The sequence below is a fragment of the Mchenga conophoros genome, linkage group LG9 (assembly GCF_057382185.1).
Source record: "Mchenga conophoros isolate Kocher_MC1m ecotype Shallow Benthic linkage group LG9, M_conophoros_male_GT1.1, whole genome shotgun sequence".
NCBI classification, from domain to species: Eukaryota; Metazoa; Chordata; class Actinopteri; order Cichliformes; family Cichlidae; genus Mchenga; species Mchenga conophoros.
In genome coordinates, this window is record NC_140534.1 from 35,018,119 (window position 1) to 35,045,753 (window position 27,635).

A 27,635-nucleotide genomic window follows, 5' to 3' on the forward strand; every position below is an offset into this window, starting at 1 on the left:
AGGAAAGCAGAAAGGAAGCAAAGAAAAGGAAGCAAAGAAAAGGAAAGCGGAAAGGAAGCAAAGAAAAGGAAGCAAAGAAAAGGAAGCAAAGAAAGGAAGAAAAGAAAACTAATGGACGATTCAGGCTCCGGTTACCTTGGCAACCAGAGTCTGACTAGTCCATTAGCGACCAACTACGAGCTACAAAGCGATGCCTGACTCTTCCATTTCTTTAGGGCAGAGGTGGATGAGGAGGGCTGGATTTGTTCATTTGGCTCCACCTTCAGCTTCCTGTTGCTGTGTTTCCTTTCAGGAGCATCTGGGAGGAAAAGCTTCGCTCACTTTTACTTCGAGTACTGATGCTCGACTGTTGGGTTTTTCTCTGTACCTATGAAGCGCCTTGAGGCGACTTTTGTTGTGATTTGGCGCTATATAAAGAAAATTGAATTGAATGCTGCACTGATGCTGCGCTGCAGCTGCCAACCAATTCCCAAATCCCTCCAATCTGATTCTCTCTGAGTCAAGTCATTTTCCTCCACATCCATAGTCTCCGCCCACTGGCGACCTGCAGCACGCTAACATCATTACATCAATGCACTCTGATGTTAGCGAGCAGCTCCACTAAAGCAGTTACAGACGTACACCTGGGGTATGACCCCATTTACAATCCCATCAACACCGGCATGGAAGAAGATTGGCCTTCTGGGTAATGTAGTTCAGATTCAGAGACTTGAAGGATGGCGAGGTCTTCTGAGCTCGACGGAGCGATGGATGTGAGGGAGGATGGACACAGAGGAGTTTTAAAGAGGAAAACCAGCACAGAAACACACCTGCTGGTGAAGTGTGTGTGTTTGCAGTGTGAAAGGCAGCAGAAGGTGTCGTGAAATAACAGGATCAATCGTCATTTTCAGTCGACAGCTTTCCCATTAACTTCTGTTCTAACCGTTTTTAAGCATTCCCACTCTTTGAATGGAGGAAACACACTGATGTAGCAGAAATATGACGTTTGTGAGCATCAGTGGAAACTTTTCATCATCCTGCTGAAAATTCAGCCAAAATCCAACCAAAGCAGAGCAGGCTGGTATAGGGCTTTGGAGCGTGATGTCACGGGGGTGGGCGTGGAAAGGATTTTGGCCTGATCCGCCATTTTCGGGGTCAAAACAAAGCGCAAGCGAAAAAGGAGCGAAGGCACACACAACAGCCATGGTTCGTATTTGCTGTGTGTTCGGCTGCAATGTTCGATCACTCGACCGGCAAGAGAATAAGCTTGAAAAGGCTTTCTCTTTTCATTCTTTCCCAACCTGGAAGCAACATGAGGCAGCTCGTGTATCGATGTTACCAAACGAAGGCGTCCAGCCTGGATAGCAGCTGTGAGACGAGCTGACGTGCAGTTCTCTTCCATCTCCAAATATCTGTTGGTGCTCCTGACATTTTCATTCCGGTAAGTTCTAAACATGTTCATATCACTCTTTATAGCCTATTAGTTTTATTTTCGATGCGCTCTGAGCTCATAGCAAATTAGAACAAACATCCTAATGAGTGATTTTGCAGAACTACCTTCTATTTATAGAGTTGCTAATTATTTGGCATTATTGCAGCAAACCAGACGATGAAATGGGTGAAACATCGTGACTGGGTTCCAGCGCTACACAAGGGACCTGCTTCAAACAAACCACCATGCCAATCAGATTACTTCTTCCATGTGAGGGTGAAGAGGTGACCCTCCTGGATAAGACCGTGCACAGTGTGATAATAAAACCAGGGAAAAATGAAACTTGCTCCTGTTAAATATTCTTAAGTCTTGTGCTGTTAAAATTGCTGTATTTTTTCAAAAGATACAGTAAATAAAGTAATGTTAGTAGTGGGTGATATCATGTAAACACTCATGATTTTGTGTGAACATTTTGTCATTTGTAAACTATAAATGACATCATCATTGTAACAGATGTGATGATCTATAAGGTGGTTTTAATAAATAAATAAAAAAAGGGCAAAAATTAGTTTGTTTCTTTATTCAACTTTTGAACAGTGGGACTCAGTCAGTATATATTCAGTAAATGCAAATTATTTACATGGCAGTGCACTACAGGCATAAATCTAGACCCCTAGATAAAACATTATGGCATTATAGCAGTGACAACTCCTCCACAGTAGCAGGTGGGGTTTTTCTTTTTTGAGGACGGCTCCTTTTACCTGTCACTACAGATGGTCTGTTTATGTTTTGATCAAGAGCCTTTTTTTGGGCAGCTGAAGAGGAGAAGTCTATCTTATGGCCAACCTCTGGCTGTATCTTGGTCACATTACCCAGCAAAACCCAGTATGCAGGTTCATCTGTAACAGTCCTTGTGCCACGATCAACACTGTTGCTTCTACTTTAAACAGAAGAGCAGCGACATGGCTGCAGGTCTCTGCGACTCCGGCCTTACAGGTGCAGTGGGCGGCTTCAACCTTCCCTGTGATGCTCACAGTGACCCATGGCTGCAATGCTGGTTCATTCAGTCTTTGAGAGTGCAGGACCTGAAACACACACAGACAAAGTTCATTTAAAGACAAGAACTAATGAGCCAAGGCCGACATAAATGTGTTTTATCTACTTTATCATAAATGTAACAAAGTGTTTAGAAAGTTAGCACATACATGTCATTTTTCATTTCTTTATGTGTCCATCGCTGCAGGTTATATTCTAAATCTGTCTGATCTCTGTCAGAAACCTGCCTGCAGAAAATGAACCTAAAGTATGTAATGCAAGGATGTCATCACTGTAGAGATGGAGAAAGCATAAAGTGACAATTATGAATCACTTAATATGATAATGAGATTCTGCAGGTCATTAATCAAAGTATAAAATTAAAATAAAATGTATTTTTAGTGACACAGGATACAAACATGGAAGCAAGATGTTTAATTAGGATTATTTATAATAAATATGAATAAATCATTGCAATTTCTTTAACCATAAAGAATAACAATCCTTCAGGACAGTGTCACATCAATGCACTGAACTCACTATGTTATCCCTCTAACAGCCTCCACATGTTCTCACTGTAATTTCCCCTCATAAATGAATTTATGCTGCACTAATGTGAATGTTTGCAGGGAAATCAAACGCATTTCACTCGCAGTACTCGAGCTGACTTACCTTTGCTTGAATGACGACTTGTACACGCTGCCTCCACAGATAAGATACAAAAATATGTCAGGCTACGTCAATAGCGCTTGGTCTTCAGGGTTTCTACTCCACGGCCGTATTTCATACGGGTCCACATTTCCAATGCACGCTATTTTCTGCAAGTACCGCTGCTTCGCCTCTGGACGCAATCAGTCTTTATACAGTTCATTCTCTTTTGAGCTGCTTTTAAGCATCTTTCTTCTAGTCGTCGTTCCAACACAGTGTGTTTGTTTTGATTCGTAGACCCCGAAAATGGCGCCGCGCTCCCACAATGCATTGCGGCGTGACGTCAACTCCAAAGCCCTATAAATGACTGAAAGAGGAAACGCCCACATCTGGAGCAACTTCTCCATCAGACATCAAACTGTTTCATTTCTATGATATTTCCTGCCTTTAACTTCCCTCAGTTTGATTCTTTAGCTGGAAATGATGACAACACCACCATATGACCATGCAGTGCACCTCAGTTACATCCTCCACCACGGACGGTTATAAAACACTTCAGAGCCCACAACCTGCTCAAGATATTACAGTGACCACTTCAAATCATCCTGCTGTCAGCTGACAGGAAAACTCAGCCTCTACATAATCCAGAGCATCCTGGACGAGCCCCCAATTTATGCAAAGACTCAACTCATGAGTTCAAGGACTGAATGTTTTTAGAAAGACGAGTTTGGTTTCATAATGTCAAGAAGTAGGGAAAGAGAAGGAAAAAAGCACGAATTAAAGAAAGCAGAGAATAGAAGTAGAACTTTAACGTTAGAAATTAAATAGAAACCAAAAAGAAAAGGAAAAGCAACAGAGACAGGAAAGGCAAACAAAGAAAAGGAAAAGTGATGCTAATGAGAAGAAATAGGAAAAAAGAAACAGCTGGGACAGCATTATGAGCAGCGCGATTCCCTCTAAAGCCAAAACGAACATGCCAGTGTTTCCCATCAGGTGTGTCAAATTTGCAATAATTCCCCCCAAAGAGGTGGCAGTGTCAGGTATCGTGGTAGCTACGCCCACCTTTAATATCTGTACCTGTTATGTTTGACCTCACACACTGTGACCCTGGTGGTGCTCACAGCCGGCATAGATACAAGCTTTGACCACCTCCTGAGAGCAGATCCAGAGCCGCTGCTTCACACGTCCATGAACGAGCTGCACACGCGCTAATTCTAATGCGAAGCCACGGAAACAGCCGTTAGCAGTTAATCACCTTGGCTGCAGCTCTCTGATGTCCAAGTTTTTACCCGCTCAGGTTTTACTGTTTTATTATTCAAATTAAGCACTAATGAATTCAGAGGCGGGCAGTAAAACATAATGCACTGCTGGGCCGCTTTTTGTTTTATCCCTTTATTTCTGATTACAGCTGAAGCTTATCTGAGATCACAGCAGAGTTACCTGTCGGGAAGCTTCAGCGGCCCGTCCACCCTGCTCTCTGAAACACCTGCACCAGTTTAGCCGCATCAAAGGCTAAAGGTATCTGTGGTGCTGAGGGGTCTGAAGAGATCTAACAGCAATAAGGCAGGAGCTGGACGGCCTAACGAGCTTCATAATGAATTTCAGTTTATTGTATGGTGTCGGCACTCTCACGGTGCTGCTTGGGCTGCAGAGGGAAAACAACTCCAGAGTGCATCCTGCTCAGCTGGAGACACAGAAGAGCTGCAGGACACAGCCTGGTGGAGACCAAAACCAGAATTTACACTGCAGGGATGCATCAGTAACGCCACAAAACACATGCTGATTGGTTGTTTGTGTAAAGCGCTGATCCACTGCTCCACACGGCTCTTAAAGAGAGCTCACAGGATGAAGCATCTGCAGTGTTCAAAACAAGCAGCAGACTGTGCTGTATGTGCCGCAGATACACAAACAGTGTTCAGTGTGCAACACAACAGACCAGGCCACAAACCACCACAGTCTCTCCCAGTAACCTATGACTGCAGCCCGTGGTGCTGGCTGATTACCACATGTGGCTGAATGCAGTCCAACAGAAAAGCTGCAAAGTTAGAAGAAACCGTCCTCATGCCTTCATGGGTTTTATTTCCTCCAGTTCTCCACATCAGCAGCATTTAGGCCGGATTTAAAAGTCTGTCCAACCCACACGCAGTCCTCAGATATTAGTTTTTAAGGTTGTTAAATCCTGCAGGACCTCAGTGAGCATGAACCAAACAGAAATCATGGACAGGAAAAGACTGAAGATGAGCTCTAGCACCAAATCCCACAGTGCCAGTTCACAGTTTCATCTCTGTATGAAGCCTGCCTTCAGTTAGTGACATTATCATTTGGTAAAAGCACCAAATCTCCACCATAATAACTCCAGCTAACTGGTTTAAATGCCCGACTTTTTTTCTCCTCACCAAGGGACGCAAGCTCAGCCTCCTGCGCTCCTGTGAGAGTGTAATACCACGTTTTACCATCTAGGTTCAGAGGGGCACCGTTTCACTTGTTCTACAGTCAAATACTGTGCAGAGCAGGCGTGTCCAAAGTCTGGCCTGGGGGCCAATCATGGCCCTAAGTCAGATTTTATATGGCCCTTTGTGTCTACCTTAAAAAGCTTCACTTATGGCCTCCACCACAAACAGAATCAACAAAGTGTCATTTCTCTGTCACCTCCTGCTGCCAGCACCGTGAGATGCAACCAGTGAGTAGAGTTTTACACACTCACACAACAGTAAGTCTGGTTTAAATGAACCTGAGATTCTGATATTCAGCAGCTTCACTGAAGCTTGAGCTCTGTGTTATTTTACTCTCAATATTTTTTTAACAAAATTACAAAATGACAACTAAAGTCTGAAAACAATTGGGATTTTCAGGAGAAAACGTCACCACGGACACAACAGGAGTCCCGCCCTCGCCCTCCACATGGCGCTGCAGAGGCGTGTCACCCAGGACGGCCCCACAACATCAGCACCACAGGCTGAATTTCGTCCAGTGAAGATGGATGTCTCAGTGATGGAAGACCCTGCATCCACAGACTGACGACGGCGAGTCATCAGCATAAAGGAGACTCCCAAAGATCTCCTTTCACCACCCGACTGTGTTCCTGTTAGAAGCTTCCTAAATCCAACCAAACTGCAGCTGAAAGAATTCAAATCTAATCAATCAAGTCAACTAAAAATAACCAATGATGAGTGGCTTTCTGCATCTCTCAGGACTCAAACCCCACCCTCCCAGGTGAAAGTCTGATCCGTTCGTCCAACACTACCTGCTGCCTCACCTGACAGACCGAAGTGTTTCTGCCAGAATCCCTGAGATCAAACTTCTCCCTCTTTTTACACAAGTTGCAAAGTTATTACATCACAGCGACGTGATTGGCCAGCGGCAGTGATGGTGCTGTAGTTTGTAGGAAAGACAAAAACACCTGGATATCACCTCAGATTCCTCAGACCTCGGATCAGGAACAAAACCTGCCGCTACATCGCATCCTGCATTAATGGACTATGGTTTGCTCCGTTTAGGAAACCTGTTTTCATTTCCCAAACGTATTCTCTGGGAGCAAACAGCGGCCCAACAAACAGAGTCAGCCGCTCAGAGACCCAGAGGCGATGTCTCCCCGGCTGAAATCTACGATGGATGGTAATTACCAGCGAAGGCAGCGAGCTGGATGTGGATGGCCCCCGTGTTATTAATGAAAGCTAATGAAGGCTGCGGCTCTGATCTCCTCTCCTCCCTCCATCGCTGAAAGATGGAGGCAAGCAGCCAGCTGGGTTCATTTAGACTCACACAGACGGACCTCATGCCTTCATATTTCTCTGAATGTGTGAGTGAAAAAACACTCAGTGCTGGGTTTCACCCAACTCAAGAGCGCCGTCACAGCGGCAGAGACGTGCCAGGGTTTGAATTCAGCTGGTACTGAACATTTACTCCACAAACCTGCCAAATATGCTCCGTCCCATACTTAAACACCACAACTTTGATAAACACTGACATTAAAATGAAACCAAAGAAACCTCACGAGCCTTTTCAATTAGAGTTGCAGTAGAGCTGCACGATTAATCGTTAGAAAATCGCGATCTCATTTCCAAATGACAATGATTTAAAAAAAAAGACGACGACGATTGTACCGCATTTTGATCCGGGACGTTCTCTGCATGAAAACAAGCGCTCACTCGTCCTGCTCAACAAATGACAAGGGCGGAGCCTTATACCACGTGATACAGAAGCTGTGCCGTGTGATGCTAAAATTAGCAGGAGAAAACAACGGAGAGCACGTCAGGGATGACGAGAAAGTGACAGGAGAAAATCCGTCCCGGTCAACCACCCAAACATCAATAACAGGAACCTTATACAGCGCTTCCCTTTACCCGTCGAACTCCCGCAGGCACAAAGAAATTACGGAGGCTATCACTTATCACCTGAGCAAAGATATGGCTCCATCAACACTGTGCAAAACGAGGGATTTAGGAGAATGATCAACACCCTAGACAAACGCTACACAGTGCCGTCCCGCAACTACTTTTCTGTTGTTGCACTACCTGCTCTATACACGCAGCGTCGAGCAACGGTGGAGACGGAATTTCAAGCAGTACAACATTTTTCAGCAACGACTACACGTGAGACATTTGTTGTTTTTATGTTTATTTATTGTTTTTATGTTCAGTCTCAACTGTTACGAAGTTGATGTGCAGTTAATAAGTGCAATAAATATTTATACTGGAAAAGAAAATCGTGAGAGAATCGTGATCTCAATTCTAAGCCAAAAAATCGTGATTCTCATTTTATGCAAAATCGTGCAGCCCTAAGTTGCAGTATCATGTGTGGGTCCACGGTGTAGTCGTCCACATGTTTGCCTTACGGATCAAAGGTTTCCAATATTCTCTCCATTAAACTCTTTATTACTCTTTCTGCTGTGTACATACAAAGAGACGCCTGCATCTTCTGTGCCTTAAGAGTGAAGCTAACACTGAAGTGTCAAAGCTGCAGTCTTTCTAATGACCAGCAGAGGGCGGCTCCTCTGGTTCAAGATCATCTGTTAGTACAGCAGCCATGCTATTGGTCAGATAACCGACCAATAACAGCGCAAACACACTCCAGCGGTCCACTTCAGTTAGCTGAGGTGAAGCCTAGCAGACAGCTAGCAGCTACAGCCACCTGTCAGTCAAAGAAGCCACGCCCCTAATAATGCAAACTTTTTGCAGTCTGCCTCAAGTGGACATTAGAGGAACTGGTTGTTTTTCACTAATAAACTGGCTGAAATGTTTTCAGGAGTAAAAAAAGGAAACTTATTGTTAGTTTGTACATTTTAAGCTTCGATGCTAACATCTGTGCTCTCATCATTAACCACAGCAGGCTAACAGAGCGTCAGCTCGAACTAAACCCACGCCTAATCCCGCTGCCGTGGATCGGTCTCCTGTGTGTCCCGACCGTGTGAGGAACTTATCATCATGAATAAAGTGTGAATCATCGCCGCAGATGTTCCCTTCAGTCCACTTCCTGCAGCCCTTTGATTTGGACTTTCTCCAGCTTCTCACCGACACTTCAAAGCATCACCTCGTTCTGACGCTTACTTCCAGTTTTTCTGCCAATTAAAGCAGAGATCGGGTTTGTTTACATCGGCCGCGCTCGCTTCAATCCCCGCAGCCCGAGTGTGACATTAAACACAGCAAATACAGCCAAATCCCAGGAAAAGCCGGCGCCGTAAATGTGTCTGCGTGCAGCGCGACGGAGGTCAGAGCCATAAAATATTCATTCAGAAATAAATGCAAAGGCCCGATGTTGTTGCACTTAATGCCTGGAATGACATTCAGGAAATTTGGAAAGTAGTTTCTCTATCACATTCAGTCGTTTTAAGTTGTGAGCCGCTCATGTTTTATTCAGCACTTTGGCTAAATGTCAGCTCACATCATTAGTTAAGCCGCTGATGTGTTTGGGTGCAGTCTGGGTTTTTCTCTTATTTTCTTTTTATTGTCGATAAAAATGAAGAGAAAACACTCGCAGTGGATGCAGGACGCACACACACACCTGTCCAGCTGCTTCAGGCTGCAGGTGCAGAGGAGGAGGCCTGAGGAGTGGAGGTGATGGATGGATGGAGGGGTGGGTGGGTGGATTGGAAGTGATCAGTTTCGGGTCACGGGCTGATGTGTCCGAGACGGATTCTTCCGCCGCTCTGAACGGGGGAGGAAGCGATCGATGGGAGGAACGTCGGGGGCCTTGATCCGCCAGGCAGAAAGCAGCCGGAGAGTGAAAACTCAATCTGCAGCTCACAGCGTGATTCAAGGTGAGATCGAAGCGGCCGACAGTTCAAACAAACTCATACGGACTCAGCGAGGAGTTCCTCCGCTCTCAGCGGCTCGCAGCACCACGCAGACAGCTTTGTTAGGCCTGAGACGAGGCGAGGATTGCACGCCTGCCTGATCACCAAACGAACTTCTCCCAAAGTCTGCAGAAAGTTTGCACACCTTTAAAATTCATGCTTTTTGCATTTATATTTGCACCCATCAGTGCTCCGGAGTTTCTTTTTGCTCAGGATTATTGCTTCATGCTTATTGAAGATGGGAATGAACGCATGTAATGTGTGGGCGCCACGCTGCTGCTCGGTGCGTGGTGTGGAGACCCAGGCCGAGTTTCTGGTTTCAGACATCAAAGCCTCGGTCCTGGAAACACTCAGCACGAGGACGACATTCAGCAGAAACAACCAGGCCTGCGGTCACAACACAGTTTCACTCCACCTGTCCTGACCGCTGACCTCCGACCTCAGTAGAGAAGACCGACGTCCAAGCATTCATTATTGAGCTCCTGCTGAGCCGTCCATCAGTCGGCGCCACGGCGAGGACCTTCACTCTCCTCCTCCATCGCCTCAGAGATTCAACAGTCTGTGTTTCAGACCAGCTGAAAGCAGCTAATTTATCAGGCAAATCATGGAAAGTCAGGATTTTCAAGGCAAATCCAAAACTTTCTTTCACTGCCTGTTTGGAGGAGACGCTGCTTCTGGGTCTGAACGTCTGAGCTCGAATCAGAACAAAGATTCATGAACGTTTCAGAAGCAGCAGGAGGGCGAAGAGCTGCTCCAGGTCGACGCGTCACGTTCTGCCCAAAACACCACAACGTGCAGTCAGGGGCCAATCAGCTCGCTCCAAAAGACCACCGTACAGGACACGCACACACAGACACCCACGTAAACTCACACAGCGGACTAAAAATACAGAGATGACAACCAACGATATCGTCAGCTGTTTCTTTTTGTAACAAACACACAAACTAACACATCAGCATGAACACACACACACACACACACACACACACACACACACACACACACACACACACACACACACACACACACACACACAGCAGTGTCATTGACCTTTCCACTCAAAGACAGCAGGGCATCAACAAACAGGATGAGTCTGTGACCTTTCACACATCCACTGCTAAAGATCATACTGTACACACACACACACACACACACGCGCACACACACGCGCACACACACGCGCACACACACGCGCACACACACACACACACACGCACACACACACACACACACACGCACACACACACACACACACGCACGTCCATCTTTCTGAGCGCGCTCAGTGATGCGAGTCAGGCAGTGAGGGTGGGAGTCGTGGCGTTGACGGTTACATCAGATCTGATGGACAGCTGAAGTTTTCCTTCTTGACCATAAACGACGACTACGTCACGTTTGCACCACCCTCAGCTCCGCTCACACAGCCTGACTCTGCAGCAGCTAGTCTGCATTAAGGGCTGAGGTGGTCTGCGAGCAGCGCGCCATGACGACCTGCCGTGTCTGTCGTTTGTAAATGACGTCACCTCTGACGATACCGTCCCCGTGAACGTCTCTGCGTCCGCTGTCCTGCAGGAGACGTTTGAAGGCTGCGTCGGCAGCTGCGAGTGAACATTTGGAGGTTTAAATCACTGAAGCAGTGCTTTGACTACACGACGAGCTCACAGCATCTGCAGAATATTTAAAAACAGTCACATTTATCCTCTCTGTTCACTTCCTGCCGTCTCTAATCAGGCAGAGACACTGTAAGGGCTAAACCAGTCGGAACTCAGCAAACAGAGCAGCAGAGAAGACAGCGAACGCCTCGTCACCGTCCACAGACTTCACCTGTGAGGAACTCCGTCTGACGGCTTTGTTAGGGAAGCCTGAGAGAGGCTCAGCTGATATCAGTGAGCTGTAACACCGACTGCTGGTGTTAATGATCACGGCTCCTTTAGGAGCACACTCAAATTCATCGGAGTCACACAGGACAGGAGGCCGAGCTGAAGACGCTCACATGTTCACTGGGAGATGGAATGAGTCCATCAGAGGGACGGATGTTTGGACATGTGCAGAGGAGGGAGGGTCATGGATGTAGTGAAGGAGAACAGCTGGAAGAAGGAGGCTAAACATCCTCCTGCTAAGAGGTGATGTCGGCGTTCCTGACGGAGAAGCAGATGAAGCCAAAGAAACAAACAGAGATCAGAGCCGGTCTGAGGCGGTGCTGGGACGCCATATTTAAATATTCAAGCCGTTCCCAGTGAAACATCCACACCTCGTGGATATTTTTAATCCTTCGTGACCATTTCTTGTTTTAAAAACTATCATTTTTTCAGTTTCCAGTAATCTCGGACTTCACAGTTTAAGCAATAAAGTAAAAATTCAGAACATCGTCTCCAACATTGTCCAGAAACTGTCCCGACACGCACGGGACGAATTACAAACCACTTTCAATAAAACTGTGTGTAAACTTTAACGTTCAGCCTCGTCTCAGCGCGTCAGACGATCGGGAGAAGAAGAACCAACAGAAAATCCATCAGACAAAGAAGAAAAGATCCAAAATACAAACGGAGGTCGTTCTGCAGGAAGTGACATCACGCCTCTCATGAACGTTAGCTCCTGTTTATGCAAAGATAATGATCAAGTTTCTGAAAACTACAAGTACAGCTGAGGTTTCCCTGTGATCTAGTAGTTTATCACATGCAGCTCTCTGCTGTGACGTTTGAGTGTCAACGTGACGCGCTGGGACGACTTCAAGCCTACAACAGATAAAGAAACACACGTGACCACATCACACGTAACACGAGTGACAACAGGTTGGCTATTTCACACTTCCTGTCACAGTCAGGCTGCAGGGGGCCGTCCTTAAACCAAGACCAATCAAACTGCAAAGCTCATCAAAGGTAACATCCTATCACAGAAAATACATTTACACCATTACAGGAGGGACTAACTCCACCCTTCAGCCAGCAGTGGACACATCCACCCAGACTGACAGCAAATGACACATGCAGACATGTTGACTGTTAAATATTGATGAAGTTACAACCCCGAGTAAAAATGTGGCTGTGATTGGTGACCATGCTGCGGTCAGCAAGCATTTAAAGAGAAGTTCGACGTGTGTGAAGAATGATAGAAACTGGAACTCTGAGATTATCTACAATGACCCTAAAACCACAGCAACGCCTGACCGAGGGCAGCTCCTGCACACAGATGAGGCTCTCTGTAGACCAGCAGAGGTTTAAGGGCTGTCATAATGTCAGGAGACTTCCAAACATGTTAAATGAAAAACACAGCAGTGCGAGCTCTAAATACATATCCACCACTCAGAATCGAAACTGCTTCTGAGGTACAGATCAGCTCAAACATTCCTCAGATGGATCCAACTACTACACACAAATCCCAACTAACAACAACATCTCAGAAGCTCTTGATTCACAGCGATGAGTCAGAGCTGTGCTCCATCACTGCAGCAGAGCCTGTGGCCACAGCAGTGAGGGAGACACCTCCTTATTACTTTGTTTGCAGATATTATTCTTCAGGACAGACATAACTAAATGATTCCCACTCCGGTGAGGTCACCTGTAGATATTGGAGAGTTTTTAAAATTAATAACTCCAACTGGACCCATCATGAACGTAGGCATCAAAATTCTCCAGAAATTAATTAATTTTTTAAGATCTCCTGTTAAACATCATGGAAACATTAAACCGACGGTCAAATTGACCTTCATCTCTGATTGGACGAATAAACATTATAAAATCGATGATCTTATCTAAATTTCACCACCAGAACCAGCTTTGTTCTGTGATGAGAAACGAGCTGTTATTTGTATTTGTATATTTGTATATGGATGGGGCGTTTCCTATATTTGATCAATTATGTGAAAAACGTTTATTGAAATATTGACATGCATCCACATCCAGACGGATGACGAATATTCCAGAGGTGTCAAAAACAGAAACGTCTACTGGACACGTGGAAGGAGACGTCTACTTTCTTTATAATTTATTAATGTCTGCTGTAAATATTCAGCAGTGAACAAATTAAAAGCCAAAGACAAGAAGACACAGATGGACCAGGCTGGATGAATCTACCCAGTGGACTTTACGCAAACACAGAAACAGACTAAGCAGAAAGTGTATTTACTTGGTACATAATGAGACTTTTCAGACCACTCAAACCAGTTTTGTTTTGCTTTTTCACTGCGTCCCTCTTTCTGCTCCGAGCAGCCACACAGGCTCTTTCCTCAGATGTCCCGAGGACATAAAGGTTTCCACCCTCCGTGTTCTGCTGAGCCCTAAATTCCCCGGGACAAACATCAGTGAGGATCTCAGCTTTTCTTCGACATCCAGCAGCTTCTGAAGGAATCCCATCAAAGGCTGCACTTTTAAACATTTTACTTTCCAAGACAGCTGACGACATCTGGCACGACGACCGAAACCCTCAGCAAACATCTACAGGCGTACAGCCGAGAGCGTCGTCGGCACCTCGGCTACAGCGTGTGGAAGCAGGAAGTCTGCATCCCAGGAGCAACCTTCCCATCACTACAGGTTTACACCACCAGGCCTGGCAGTAGGACAACACAGCGACAGCACCACCTGCGCACACGCCTGCCCTCAGGTACAGTCTGACTAACAGGCCTGTAGGCTGGACATGGAAAACATTTGTTTTTGTTTTAATGAAACATAATCTTGCCTTTCTGTCCACGGAGCAGGTTTAGCTGAAACTCTGAGTCAGTTACCATGGTAACAGACCAGGTGACTGACAGGAGTCACTCTTGGTTAATGACGTCAGAGTAGTCAAAGGTCAGAGGAAGAAGTTAGCACCACAGATCAGCGTGTCAGCTACAGGTGTGTGACGTCAGACCTGATGGAGGGTTTAGATAACCCCACAGGAAGGTCACACCTAACGCCACGTGCACGCCCCTGTTTGTGCCGCCCCCCACCCCACACACACACACACACACACACACACACACACACAGAGTCCCCAGCTGTCAGACGAGCAGCTGCCATGCTGACCCGTAAAAAGCCCTCTGAGCGTGGAAGTTCCGCGCTGCGTGGGCCGGTATGCTGCTGTCCCACAGTGGGGCTCGTGGACCAGCTTGTGGTCCATTCATGAACGTGGATTTAAAGGCTCACGTGCGTTATGAGAGGTTAGAGGAGCACCGCGAACTCACCTCCTGTCACTCCAGCGCCGGATGCTGTGAAGGCGTCGGGAGCGCGCCTGCGTGATCACTGCGAGTTCAGGTCAGAGTAAATTAAACTTCCTGTGAGCGCGAGGCTCTTTGTGACACTCACAGCTTAGAGTGTCACGTGGGGTCACACCGATAAAGCGGAAGCGGAAAACAATCCGCCGGCGTCTCGTATTTCTGCGCAGGCGCTCCTCGGTCAGCCTCGTGCCCGGGTCCTTCAGCTCAGAGCGTCGCGGAAGGATCTGCCCAGTCGCAGACAGCATGGCGGCGGCTGCACGATCGCAGGTGATGTCTCTGTACAGGACGATGCTCCGAGAGAGCGCGAAGTTCCCGTCATACAACTACAGGTGAGACGATTCTGCGTGCGCGCCCCCGCTGGTAGCCGCGGGAGACGCTCGCGCCTGTGTTTACGTTGGGTGTGCTGACGGGTTAGGGGTCACGTGACTGCGGGGCTCAGGCTGCAGGTTCGGGGCGTGAGTACGCAGGCGCTCAGGTGTTTCATCCTCAGGGGGTGAGCGTGTGAACCTAACGGTCGTTTAATACCTGTACGTGTTGCACTGTGAGTGTCTGCTGGAGGTGATGGAGGCGGAGGTGATGGAGGCAGGTACACGCAGGTGTGTCTTGTTGCAAAGTTGAACTTAATGGGTTCAGGTGACCAGGAGACCTGATGTAGACACGTCAGAGATGCTGACACTGAGCCACATCCCTCCTCATCCTCCTCCTTCACCAGGAGAACTTTGAAAGCTTTGGTAAAGAAGTTTGTCTCGGAGCGTCTGGACCGGCTCTGGTCTCGTTGGTGACAGGATTAGTTCTGATATCTGGAACCAACTGCGTCCTGAAGATGATGCGACAGGAGGTCACATGACAGAGAGGCAGGGCGGTGATGTCACTGAGGCTGGGATTTCACAGGAAGTGACTAAATTGCCTCAAAGTAAACTTTATTGTCATCTCTCTATATAGAGTACAGACGACAAGGCTACATCTGAAGTTTGTCACACTTCCTCCTGCTGCACTGTAGCTCCGCCTCCATTCAGTTTCACTGCAGGCAGAAGTAACGGGGACCTTGAACTCACCGTGAACTTTAGTTTTAAAAGTCAGGTTTTCTAACAGCTGCAGACAGGAGGTGATCCAAGGATCTTTTCCATCCTTGGCTCCTTTCATCAAGGACGCTCCCTCGTTTCCTCTGCTGTAGGAAGTCATGAAGGAAGCACCTTTGTTTGGAGCCGTGGGTCAGCGCCATTATTTTAGCCTTCATATGGAGTGGCAGCCCAAAAGTCCTGCGTGTTTTTGTGTGTTTGAGGATGATTTTTATTTGTCAGCCCGACATCCATCGATCTGTCTGTCTGTCTGTGTCTCTGGCTGTCTGTCTGTGTCTCTGTCTGTCTGTCTGTGTCTCTGTCTGTGTCTCTGTCTGTCTGTCTGTGTCTCTGTCTGTCTGTCTGTGTCTCTGTCTGTCTGTCTGTGTCTCTGTCTGTCTGTCTGTGTCTCTGGCTGTCTGTCTATAGTTTAACCTGCTGAAGCGCGCTGGCTGTTTTCTGGACACGATGACATGACTTCAGGTATCTAACAGCGTTGGGTATGAGAGCAGGCAGCTGGTCGGGCTCCATGCAGCTGCTTAGTGCTACGTTTGTTGCTGTGACTTTGTTTGGATGGGTGGCATCATCATCATCATCATCATCATCATCAGGGCTCAAACTCTGTTCTTTATTTGGAAAAACAGAAGATGACAAACGGGTCACAGAGGCTCTGAGCTGCTCATTAAGTAACAATCACTGTGAAGTAAAACTGAAAACTAATGAGAAACAAGTGTAATCAGAGTAATCAGACTCCACCGGAGGCTCCGCTAAGCTTCACTGCACCTCACATCGTTGCGTTTTTAGAGCCTTTTCTGCGATTCGTATAAAATTTGAAAATTTTGAAAAGCTGTGAAATTTTCTCTTATATTAAAAACTTTGCAGCATATATATTTTAAAAGCAGTCTTTTGACCCACTTTCAGCCTGAACATGAAAACAAACCTTGACAGTTTTTCATGTTCATCTTAAACTTGGCCTCAGAATTAAAAACGTGCTGGATGTGGTCGATGGACCCTTTTAAGAACGTGTAAGTCAGAAGTGATGGAGCAGAAGCTCCACGCTGGGCTCAGATGGAGCGATGAGTCTGCCGACCTCCACCTGATGGAGGATCAAAGCAGCAGAGAGCTTCCTTCCTCCTGCTGCGTTCACACCAAACAGGAAGTTCCTCCTCTGACAGTCGAGCAGGCGCAGTGAGTGGGTGGAGGAGAACTATCAGGCTGGTCAGGCCTCGGTCGAGGTGACCTGTGAGGCTGAACAGGTGAAGGTGGAGTCCACACCCGGCTCCGCCTTCAGCAGAGACCCGTTCGTTCCTCCTCCCCGTGCTACATGATTAAATCGGGAGGAGTTGGAGTCTGACTCTGCCTTTCTGAGGTGAGTCTGGGACGCCGTCTGCAGCTGTGACAGCACTCGGCGCTCCGCACGGACATCAGAGAGTCGCCGCTCCCCGCTCGCCTCCGCGCGGAGCGCCGCTGTGTTGAATTATTGAACGGCCAGATGAGAGGTGGCCTCCTCCTGCTGCCTCTCCAAATAAAATATATTCATCCCGCCTGCCCAGAGGCAGACAGCTGGCTCGGCCCGCCGCCTCAGACGTGTGTGTGTGTGTGTGTGTGTGTGTGTGTGTGTGTGTGTGTGTGTGTGTGTGTGTGTGTGTGTGTGTGTTTGGAGGAGAGCTTGTGAAATCAAACTTCGGTTAGTTCATTACCACATCAATAACGCTGGTGTCTTTCTGCGGGTGGAGTTCAGCTCCTTCAGCTGCAGTCCTGCTGAGAGGACGTGGTCCTCTGTGACTACATGTACCAGCATGCTCTGCTCCTGAAACCACGTTACTGTGACACCAGCTGCTACAGAAATGAAACTAAATCAGGAAGCTCGAGTTTGAAGAAATGCATGAAACAGGAGAGTCTGTCCTCCTGGGTTAGACGGGCCCTCAGGTGGGCACCCACCAGTGTGAGCACCCACCTGTGTGAGCACCCACCTGTGTGGGCACCCACCTGTGTGGGCACCCACCTGTGTGGGCGTGCAGCTGAAAGCCTGGTTTACCTGTGAGTGCATGAAACCGGGTTTTTTTTTATCTGGGAGGTTAAAGCCTTTGTGGGGCACCAAACCTTTTCATATGGAGGAAATAAACTCTTTAAAGGTCTCAGGCTGAAGCCAGACTCCACCCAGCTCCACCCAGACCCCGCCGTGTTTATTCTGCTGGTTTTAGTCAGTGTGTCTTTGGACAGTCCAAACCACGATGATGCATTACTGCCTACTCGTACTTTGCAAACACCCTGTTCAGCACAGCTGTCTTACCTTGGCGTACCTGTTGCTCCAGGCCCACCAATGATCTTCCTCACAGAGACACGCCCTCGGTGCTGGATGGTCAGGTCTCCTTACTGGGCAGGAAATGGGAAACCTGAATGTTCATTACATCATCAGCGATACCTGAGCTAACTTCCTGAGCCGGGACTGATAATCTGATCCATGGACCAGATCAGGGCATCTTTAGTTACTTTCTGAGTAATTTATTACATGTAACCATTGGCTACTGAGAAGAGTAATCAGAGTACTTTCCCCCAGAGTAAACTCCCTGTAGCTGTTAGCTTTGCGTTTTAAGGTTTTCTTCTCTCAGTTTAGTTTTTATTAGTTTCAGTGTTCATTTTAGTCTGATTCTATCGTCATTATTGAGGGCATGTGTCAGGAGCGTCGGAGTAACCACGTCCATCAAAGCCTCGTCAGGACGTTTCAAAAGTGTCTTTTTACCAAACTCTCAGATAATGAAACCAACAGTGTTAGTTCACTCTAAGAGCCTGTGTTCTGCTCTGAGGTTTCCTCCTGTGAAAAGGGAGTTTTTCCTCCCCACTGTCTCCACCCTGTGCTCACAGGCCTGAGTGAGTCTCTCTGTACTACCGCATGAATATGAGGCGACTGTAGTTGTGATTTGGCGCTGTATCAACAATATTACAGTTCAATTCAATTTTATTTATATAGCGCCAAATCACAACAAAAGTCGCCTCAAGGCGCTTCATACATACAGAGAAAAACCCAACAATCATATGACCCCGTATGAACAAGCACTTTGGCGACAGTGGGAAGGAAAAACTCCCTTTGAACAGGAAGAAACCTCCAGCAGAACCAGGCTCAGGGAGGGGCGGGGCCGTCTGCTGTGATTGGTTGGGGTGAGAGCATCCTGCATGTTTAAACGTGTGCTTTTGGTTAAGCTTTGCAGGCTGTGTGAGGGCGGCTGCAGCTGAGCTCTGGTTTACTTGTGTTTTGATCGCAGGCTCGTTTTCTGCTGTTTCTGTGTCAGAATCATTTTCACATAGTTGTTTTCTAACGTTAAGAGCAGCCTCGGGGTGAGAGCGGCGCAGCAGGGGCCTCGGGTTTACCAGCCAGTCTGCTGCCAGTCACAAAGTGGAGCCATTACGATCTTCCAGGAAAAAGTGCATGAAAACAAATGAAAAGAAGCGAGAGCGGGAGAGCGGCGTTTAATCCTCCTAAGCCTCAGCTTGTGCTGGAGCCGTGTACCTGCGCGCTCGCCGGGTTGTTGTGGAATGACCTGAATATGCCAGACGTTGCTGCAGGCTGTGTTTTGTTGTTTCGCTGTCTTCCTTCCTGGGAGGAGAGGTGGGAGACTTTGGCTGAATTTGGAGGGCTTTGCCAGAGAGGGGGAGGAGCGGGATAAACAGGCGTCGGATGAAACATTCATGATTCTCTGCAGGAAAATTAGATCATTGCTGCAGCTGAAAGGTCGCAGCGAGGCCGGCGCATAAAGTCAAAGGCCAATACATTAGGAACAGGTTGGAGAAGAAGGTTAAAACAGCGTTCCTGTGATGACGGGACGGGGTGACACCCGGCTGACGGCTGTGGAGCTCATGAACATTTTACTGCAGTGCACCCGGAGACCAGCAGGGGGCCCCGCTTTGCTTTGTTTTCTAATTATGTAAAAATGTAAATTTCTCCCTGTTTTTATTTCTCGGGGAATTCAGGACCTCTGCAGGTCCTTGAGCAGCCTTAAAACAAATCTTTGAATATTGTTAGAATTTCATTATGATTCCCAGAGCTGGGAATAACGAACAGTCTTTAACCACAGAGCGACACAGCCAGCATCTCTGACCGCTCTCCCGTTTAAGCTCTGTCCTGTCTCCTGGTTCCTCGCCGCATCTCCTCGCTTGGATTTCCGTTTCCGGGAAGCGGATGAAGGAGCAGGGAGGCCAGTGTGGCGAGGGTCCAGGCCCCGAGCGGCGTGCTCGCGTGATTTCTCTCAATGTACAACATGCACGTTAACACTCTCATCCTTAGACTCAGTGACAAGCTCACACGCTGTGTAGTCGATGGACACGCCCACTCTGGTGACCTCGAGCTGCCGCCATCTTGGCCTGGAGCGAGGCCTGGTTGGCGGACAGCTCGTGCGTCGTTGCTCCAGGATGAAGGTTGACAAGAGATCACAGTGAAATATGAAGGACTGAGTCAAAGGCGGAGACTCTATTGTGTTCTATTATGAATAGAGACGATAAATAAGTGAGTGACGAGCGTGATGGTGGCAGCTTTAGCGGTGCTGTAGGCAGGCGCTGCACGGACGCCTTCCTGGCCACACGTTGCAGTAAGGTGGACGTTACACAGGGATCACAGAGGCAGCGGGCTGAGGAGGCGGTGCCGTGATGGGAGCTGGTGACGTCATCGCGGGGAGGAGGAGTTTATACGGGTCGTAGTTGATACAGGAGGAGGTGTGGCGGATGCATCACTGTCTCCTCCTGTTTGACCCAATTATAAAAGTCCGGTTTTATTCTGTGACCTCAGTAAGTCCTGATGTTTATGGAGTCTGAGGTCACAGAGCGAGCGCGGCTGCAGTCGCCCCCTGCAGGCCGTTAGAAATGGTGCAGGTTGAAGGAGCTCTGCAGTGTTAAAACCCTGCAGGCGGGATCCTGGCTGCCAGTAAAGCTCAGCTTTCAGCGCGGGGCAGCCGGCAGCCCGCTCTGTTTTATTTGTTTGTTAATTATGTAAAAACATTTCTACATGTTTTTATTTAGAAAGTGGATTCAGGGTCCTTGAATAACAAGTGCTTGTTACTGTGCGTCAGGATGGAACGCCTCTCCTGCTGTGGCGCTGCAGCCTTGTGCTGCTTCTCCGACATGTGACGATCCGCTGAAGTCTCTCTCAGCCAATCTCACAAACTTGGCTGACATCCTGCGGTGTGCGCTCACCTGTTCCAGCTCACACACTGAAAATCCCTGCAGGGCCCACAGCCACAGGTGAGGCCCACAGACAAGGAGGGAGGGAGGGAGGGAGGGAGGTGAGGAGGAGGCAGAAGTAGGTCATCCTCTGCACCGGAGCAACAAAACACCAAAAACAAACTGATCCAGAGTTTGTGTCTCAGAGTCTTTCACTTTGTCCTCATCAGTAATTCCCCCCCTCTCCTCCCCCTCACTCCTCTCTCTCTCCCTCCCTCCCCCTCTCTCCCCTCTCTCCCCTCTGTCTTCTTCTTCTCTCCCTCTCTCTCTCTTTCCTCCCTCTCTCCTCTCCCTCCCTCTCTCCCCTCTCTCCACTCTCTCCCTCTCTCCTCCCTCTCCCTCCACTCTCTCCTTCTCTCCCCCTCCCCCCCTCTCTCCTCTCTCCCTCTCCCTCCACTCCCACTCCCTCCCCCTCCTCCTCTCTCTCTCCTCTCCCTCCCCTCTCTCCATCCTCTCCCTCTCTCCCCCTCCCCCCCTCTCTCCTCTCTCCCTCTCCTCCACTCCCACTCCCTCCCCCTCCTCCTCTCTCTTTCCTCTCCCTCCACTCTCTCCCTCTCTCCTCCCTCTCCCTCCACTCTCTCCCTCTCTCCCCCTCCCCCCCCCTCTCCTCTCTCCCTCTCCCTCCCCCTCCCCCTCTCTCCCCTCCCTCTCTCTGTCCTCTCCCTCCCTCTCTCCCTCTCTCCCCTCTCTCCCCTCTCTCCTCTCCCTCCCTCTCCCTCCACTCTCTCCCTCTCTCCTCTCTGTCTTCTTCTTCTCTCCTCTCTCTCTCCTCTCCCTCCCTCTCTCCCCTCTCCTCTCTCTCCCCTCTCTCCACTCCCTCCCTCTCTCCACTCTCTCCCCCTCCCCCTCTCCCCTCTCTCCTCTCTCTCCTCTCCCTCCACTCTCTCCCTCTCTCCTCCCTCTCCCTCCACTCTCTCCCCCTCCCCCTCTCCCCTCTCTCCTCTCTCTCTCCTCTCCCCTCCACTCTCTCCCTCTCTCCCCTCCCCCCTCTCTCCTCTCTCCCTCCACTCCCTCCCCCTCCCCCTCTCCTCCCCTCTCTCCTCTCTCTTTCCTCTCCCTCCACTCTCTCCCTCTCTCCTCCCTCTCCCTCCACTCTCTCCCTCTCTCCTCCCTCTCCCTCCACTCTCTCCCTCTCTCCCCCTCCCCCCCCTCTCTCCTCTCTCTCCCTCTCTCTCCCTCCCTCCCTCTCTCCACTCTCTCCCCCTCCCCCTCTCTCCCCTCTCTCCTCTCTCTCTCCTCTCCCTCCACTCTCTCCCTCTCTCCCCCTCCCCCTCTCTCCCCTCTCTCCCCTCTGTCTTCTTCTCCTCTCCCTCTCTCCTCCCTCTCCCTCCACTCTCTCCCCCTCCCCCTCTCTCCCCTCTCTCCTCTCTCTCTCCTCTCCCTCCACTCTCTCCCTCTCTCCCCCTCCCCCCTCCCTCCCCCTCTCTCCCCTCCCTCTCTCTCTCCTCTCCCTCCCTCTCTCCCCTCTCTCCCCTCTCTCCTCTCTCTCCACTCCCTCCCTCTCCCTCCACTCTCTCCCTCTCTCCTCTCTGTCTTCTTCTTCTCTCCCTCTCTCTCCTCTCCCTCCCTCTCTCCCCTCTCTCCTCTCTCTCCCCTCTCTCCACTCCCTCCCTCTCTCCACTCTCTCCCCCTCCCCCTCTCCCCTCTCTCCTCCCTCTCCCTCCACTCTCTCCCTCTCTCTTTCCTCTCCCTCCACTCTCTCCCTCTCTCCTCCCTCTCCCTCCACTCTCTCCCTCTCTCCCCCTCCCCCCCTCTCTCCTCTCTCTCCCCTCTCTCCACTCCCTCCCTCTCTCCTCCACTCTCTCCCCCTCCACTCTCTCCCCTCTCTCCACTCCCTCCCTCTCTCCACTCTCTCCCCCTCCCCCTCTCCCCTCTCTCCTCTCTCTCCCTCCACTCTCTCCCTCTCTCCTCTCTGTCTTCTTCTTCTCTCCCTCTCTCTCCTCTCCCTCCCTCTCTCCCCTCTCTCCTCTCTCTCCCCTCTCTCCACTCCCTCCCTCTCTCCACTCTCTCCCCCTCCCCCTCTCCCCTCTCTCCTCTCTCTCTCCTCTCCCTCCACTCTCTCCCTCTCTCCTCCCTCTCCCTCCCTCCACTCTCTCCCCCTCCCCCTCTCCCCTCTCTCCTCTCTCTCTCCTCTCCCTCCACTCTCTCCCTCTCTCCCCCTCCCCCCTCTCTCCTCTCTCCCTCCACTCCCTCCCCCCTCCCCCTCTCTCCCCTCTCTCCTCTCTCTTTCCTCTCCCTCCACTCTCTCCCTCTCTCCTCCCTCTCCCTCCACTCTCTCCCTCTCTCCTCCCTCTCCCTCCACTCTCTCCCTCTCTCCCCCTCCCCCCCTCTCTCCTCTCTCTCCCCTCTCTCCACTCCCTCCCTCTCTCCACTCTCTCCTCCCCTCCCCCTCTCTCCCCTCTCTCCTCTCTCTCTCCTCTCCCTCCACTCTCTCCCTCTCTCCCCCTCCCCCTCTCTCCCCTCTCTCCCCTCTGTCTTCTTCTCCTCTCCCTCTCTCCTCCCTCTCCCTCCACTCTCTCCCTCTCTCCCCCTCCCCCCTCCTCCCCCTCTCTCCCCTCCCTCTCTCTCTCCTCTCCCTCCCTCTCTCCCCTCTCTCCCCTCTCTCCTCTCTTGTTACTGTGCGTCAGGATGGAACGCCTCTCCTGCTGTGGCGCTGCAGCCTTGTGCTGCTTCTCCGACATGTGACGATCCGCTGAAGTCTCTCTCAGCCAATCTCACAAACTTGGCTGACATCCTGCGGTGTGCGCTCACCTGTTCCAGCTCACACACTGAAAATCCCTGCAGGGCCCACAGCCACAGGTGAGGCCCACAGACAAGGAGGGAGGGAGGGAGGGAGGGAGGTGAGGAGGAGGCAGAATGAGTCATCCTCTGCACCCCCCCCCACCTCTCTCTCCTCCCTCCCCCTCTCCCTCCTCTCCCTCTCTCCCTCCCCTCTCTCCTCTCTCTCCCCTCTCTCCACTCCCTCCCTCTCTCCACTCTCTCCCCCTCCACTCTCTCCCTCTCTCCACTCCCTCCCTCTCTCCACTCTCTCCCCTCCCCCTCTCTCCCTCTCTCCTCTCTCTCCCTCTCCCTCCACTCTCTCCCTCTCTCCTCCCTCTCCCTCCACTCTCTCCCTCTCTCCTCCCTCTCCCTCCACTCTCTCCCTCTCTCCTCCCTCTCCCTCCACTCTCTCCCTCTCTCTTTCCTCTCCCTCCACTCTCTCTCCCTCCCCCTCTCTCCCCTCTCTCCTCTCTCTTTCCTCTCCCTCCACTCTCTCCCTCCACTCTCTCCCTCTCTCCTCCCTCTCCCTCCACTCTCTCCCTCTCTCCCCCTCCCCCCCTCTCTCCTCTCTCTCCCCTCTCTCCACTCCCTCCCTCTCTCCACTCTCTCCCCCTCCCCCTCTCTCCCCTCTCTCCTCTCTCTCTCCTCTCCCTCCACTCTCTCCCTCTCTCCCCCTCCCCCTCTCTCCCCTCTCTCCCCTCTGTCTTCTTCTCCTCTCCCTCTCTCTTTCCTCCCTCTCTCCTCTCTCCTCCCTCCCTCTCTCTCTCCTCTCCCTCCCTCTCCCTCCACTCTCTCCTCTCTCTCTCCTCTCCCTCCACTCTCTCCCTCTCTCCCCCTCCCCCTCTCTCCCCTCTCTCCCCTCTGTCTTCTTCTCCTCTCCCTCTCTCTTTCCTCCCTCTCTCCTCTCTCCTCCCTCCCTCTCTCTCTCCTCTCCCTCCCTCTCCCTCCACTCTCTCCTCTCTCTCTCCTCTCCCTCCACTCTCTCCCTCTCTCCCCCTCCCCCTCTCTCTCCTCTCTCCCTCTCCCTCCCCCTCTCTCCCCTCTCTCCTCTCCCTCCACTCTCTCCCCCTCCCCCTCTCTCCCCTCTGTCTTCTTCTCCTCTCCCTCTTTTAAAAATAGCTCTCCCCCTGACTTCGTCAGCCGTGTGCTGACAGCAGATAACAAACCTTCTGATGATGAAGTAATCGTGGACATCTCCTGCTTTTCACTCCTCCAGCCTTTCCCGCCCTCCTCTGTCCTTCCTCATCTCCTTCCCTCGCCTCCTCAGCTCCTCTCAGTTATTCTGCTTCCTTGCTTCCTTCCTTCTCGTCTCCTGGAGATCACACGACTGAATTCCCTCTGAAGTGACGACTCGCCCGAGTGCAGAGTTAGCTCGTTCACACAGGAAGCTTTCAAACACGAGTCTCCCTCGGTGCAGAGTCGCAGATCAATTATTCATGGAGTACGGTATCAGTGATTGTCAGTATTGATTCATAATCGACTGATAAACTCAGATAACCTGATGCGTTAACAAAGTTAGACTTTAATTCTGCTGATCGGTGTGTTAGTGAGTGTGTGAAGCAACTAAATGGTTGTTTTTGATATAAAAAGTGCTCCACCCAAGCCTCGTCTCTGCAGAGCTTCCTGGGTCTGCGACGGGTCTGCTCCCAGCTAAAGAACGCTTCGTCTGGGAGGCGTCACGGGGTCAGAAACCTCCGAGCCCCTCCCTCTGTGAGCCTGCCACACTCACGGGGTCCTGCAGGACTGGACGGGGTCGACACTGGCTGCTGCAGGAGGAGAATCTAAGTGTTTAATTACAGTGTTTTAAAGTTCCTCTATGACTCGACAACAACATGTATTAAAAGACTGAATGCTGTGCGTCAGTAAACATCAGCCGGCCGGTGCGAGGACCTCAGCGGTGTTTCCTACGTGCTGATGGATGCACGGCTACAGCGTTGGCTGCAGCGAGTGTTTCCATGCTGATGATTGGGTGCTCATTGCTTTCAGTTTAGTTTTTGAAGCCACAACAGGCACGTTTAGGTTTCTGAGCATGCTCAGTAGATCCTTTGACTTGCTGGGCAGCTTATCGGCTCTATCCCGGGAACATCACAGGATTGAAACTGTAGCTTTGGATAAAGGATGTCTGGAAAACATTTGCTTAGCCTGCATGAGGCTGACTGTGGATAAACAGAGCACAGGCCTGGACCGGATCCGTCCCGTCGACTGTCTGCTGCTCTGCTCTAACCTGTCAAAGCGTGAGAACCAGCCACAGTCTGAAGCTGCCCAGCGTCAAAGCTTTTAAAGGACACTGGGAGCTGCAGTCGTTGTAGTCCACAGGTGTTTGAGCCTAGTAGCTGTTACCTGATCACACGATGGCTTGGTTATAAATACCTTTTATAATTAGGTTACACTCGGTGTCTGTGTGAAAGATCCAAAGTGAAGTTTGACTTTGAGACTTCGGCCTTCGGTCCATCATCCTGTGCCACTTCCTGTCCAGAGGAGATATTGAGCTGCCTGGCGGGCGTTTCCAACACTTTCTAATCTCTTTGTTGCTCTTTTATTTATTTATTTTCCTCTCGTCTGTCTTTTTGTTTTGCTCATTAGCGCAGCGCTCATTACACCGGGTCCATTACAGCTGAGGGTTTGTATGAATCAGGGTGATGGAGAGCCTCGAGACCTCGTCTCCGGCCCTGCTGAGCCTGAAAGGGGAGGCCGGACGTTTGAATGACAAACTCTGAGAAACTTGGGAAGATGTTTGTCCTTCCCAAACCCATCATCCTTCATTTTCTCGTTTATACTCAGTTATACTTCCCTGTCATTGGTTTCTCTCTCGATTCATCGTTCTTTCTTTGTCGTAGTCTGTTCACTCTTCCTTCTCTGTATTCTTTAGCTTGGTTGTGTTTTTCTGTTCTGCTTGTCCTTCTGCTTGTAGGGCTACTTTAAAAAACTGCATTTGCTTTGGCCGATATTTGCAATCTCAGTTATTTACCAGGTTAACTCTTTACCCCTCGAAGGCCTGTGAGGGAAACCCTTGAAGCTCTTTTCTGAACGGAGTGGTTTGTTGCATGTTTCGGGCCTGCTCATCGGGCAGAATGAGTCTGCATCGGACGCTGGTGACGGTCTCTGCCTACAGCTGACCTCGGAAACCTGAGAACTGGTCGTCAGAACTCGTCAGTCGTGCAGGGAGCTCGTCAGATCAACGCGTTAAACCGTCCTCATGCAATTATTCAACTGCTCATTTGTTTTTGTAAATGACTTTTGTTTAAGAGTTTTAAACCTTCCAGGATGAACTGGAACTATCAGCAGAACCACGAAACGGTTGCTTTGGATTTATTTCCCAAACGTCTCTGATATCGAGACTGCGAGGTTCTACGTTTGTGCAATACCGCTTTAAACCACACGATGGTGCAGAGAGTTTAGCCGAGAGCACTTTCCTGCTGCGGTGCGGATAAAGACACGGGGTTAGCTCGTAACGTCATCACACTTCCATTTATGCTCGCCGTTACGGCGCAGGTAGCCGAGTGATAGGTGTCGCCACTCAGGCCTGAAGATTAGACGGCGGTCGACTCGCACAGTCACCAGAGAACCGGAGCTGGCAGCTTCAGCTGCTCGTCTACACCTGCTGAGAAACGGGCAGCTGCGACCTCTGACCTCAGAGCGCTGTCACAGGTGAGCCGCTGACAGACCTTTGATTGGTTCAGGTGGATCTCGAAGGCTTTGGTGTTTGGAGCTGTTGTGCACGCTGCAGGGCGAGGTGTTTGTGATTTACAGCACGGACAAACTTCACGTTGAAAAAAATGAGAAAATCATCCTGATTGTTTAATGTCCAGAATCCTTGAAGCTCGGACGATGATGATGAAGATGATTGAGACCAGGCTGGGTGATTGTCTTCATCTCCTCCCGCCCTTTTCCTTTCCTCTTTGCTTTCATCCTACACTAAAACATTTCTCCTGATTTTTCTTCCCGACTTCCTTAATTGCTCATTTCCTTCTCCAGCGTTACCCTTCATCCCTTTCCCGTCTCCGTCATCCTTTTCCTGTGTTTATGCTTCAT

At 49.9% G+C, this 27,635-nt stretch overlaps 2 protein-coding genes across 2 annotated transcripts in view; one reads left to right on the top strand and one right to left on the bottom strand.

Moving 5' to 3' along the window:
• The window catches only part of fars2 (phenylalanyl-tRNA synthetase 2, mitochondrial), a 135,192-nt gene extending 120,498 nt beyond the window's left edge, over window positions 1-14,694 (bottom strand). The window contains exon 1 of the mRNA XM_085285750.1: window positions 14,542-14,694. The gene's annotated coding sequence lies outside the window, so the exon portion shown is untranslated. The remainder of the gene's footprint in view (window positions 1-14,541) is intronic.
• A 51-nt stretch (window positions 14,695-14,745) lies between these two features.
• The window catches only part of lyrm4b (LYR motif containing 4), a 45,680-nt gene continuing 32,790 nt past the window's right edge, over window positions 14,746-27,635 (top strand). Inside the window, exon 1 of the mRNA XM_085285798.1 lies at window positions 14,746-14,903. Within this exon, the coding sequence (XP_085141924.1) occupies window positions 14,818-14,903 (86 nt within the window). The 5' untranslated portion in view covers window positions 14,746-14,817. The remainder of the gene's footprint in view (window positions 14,904-27,635) is intronic.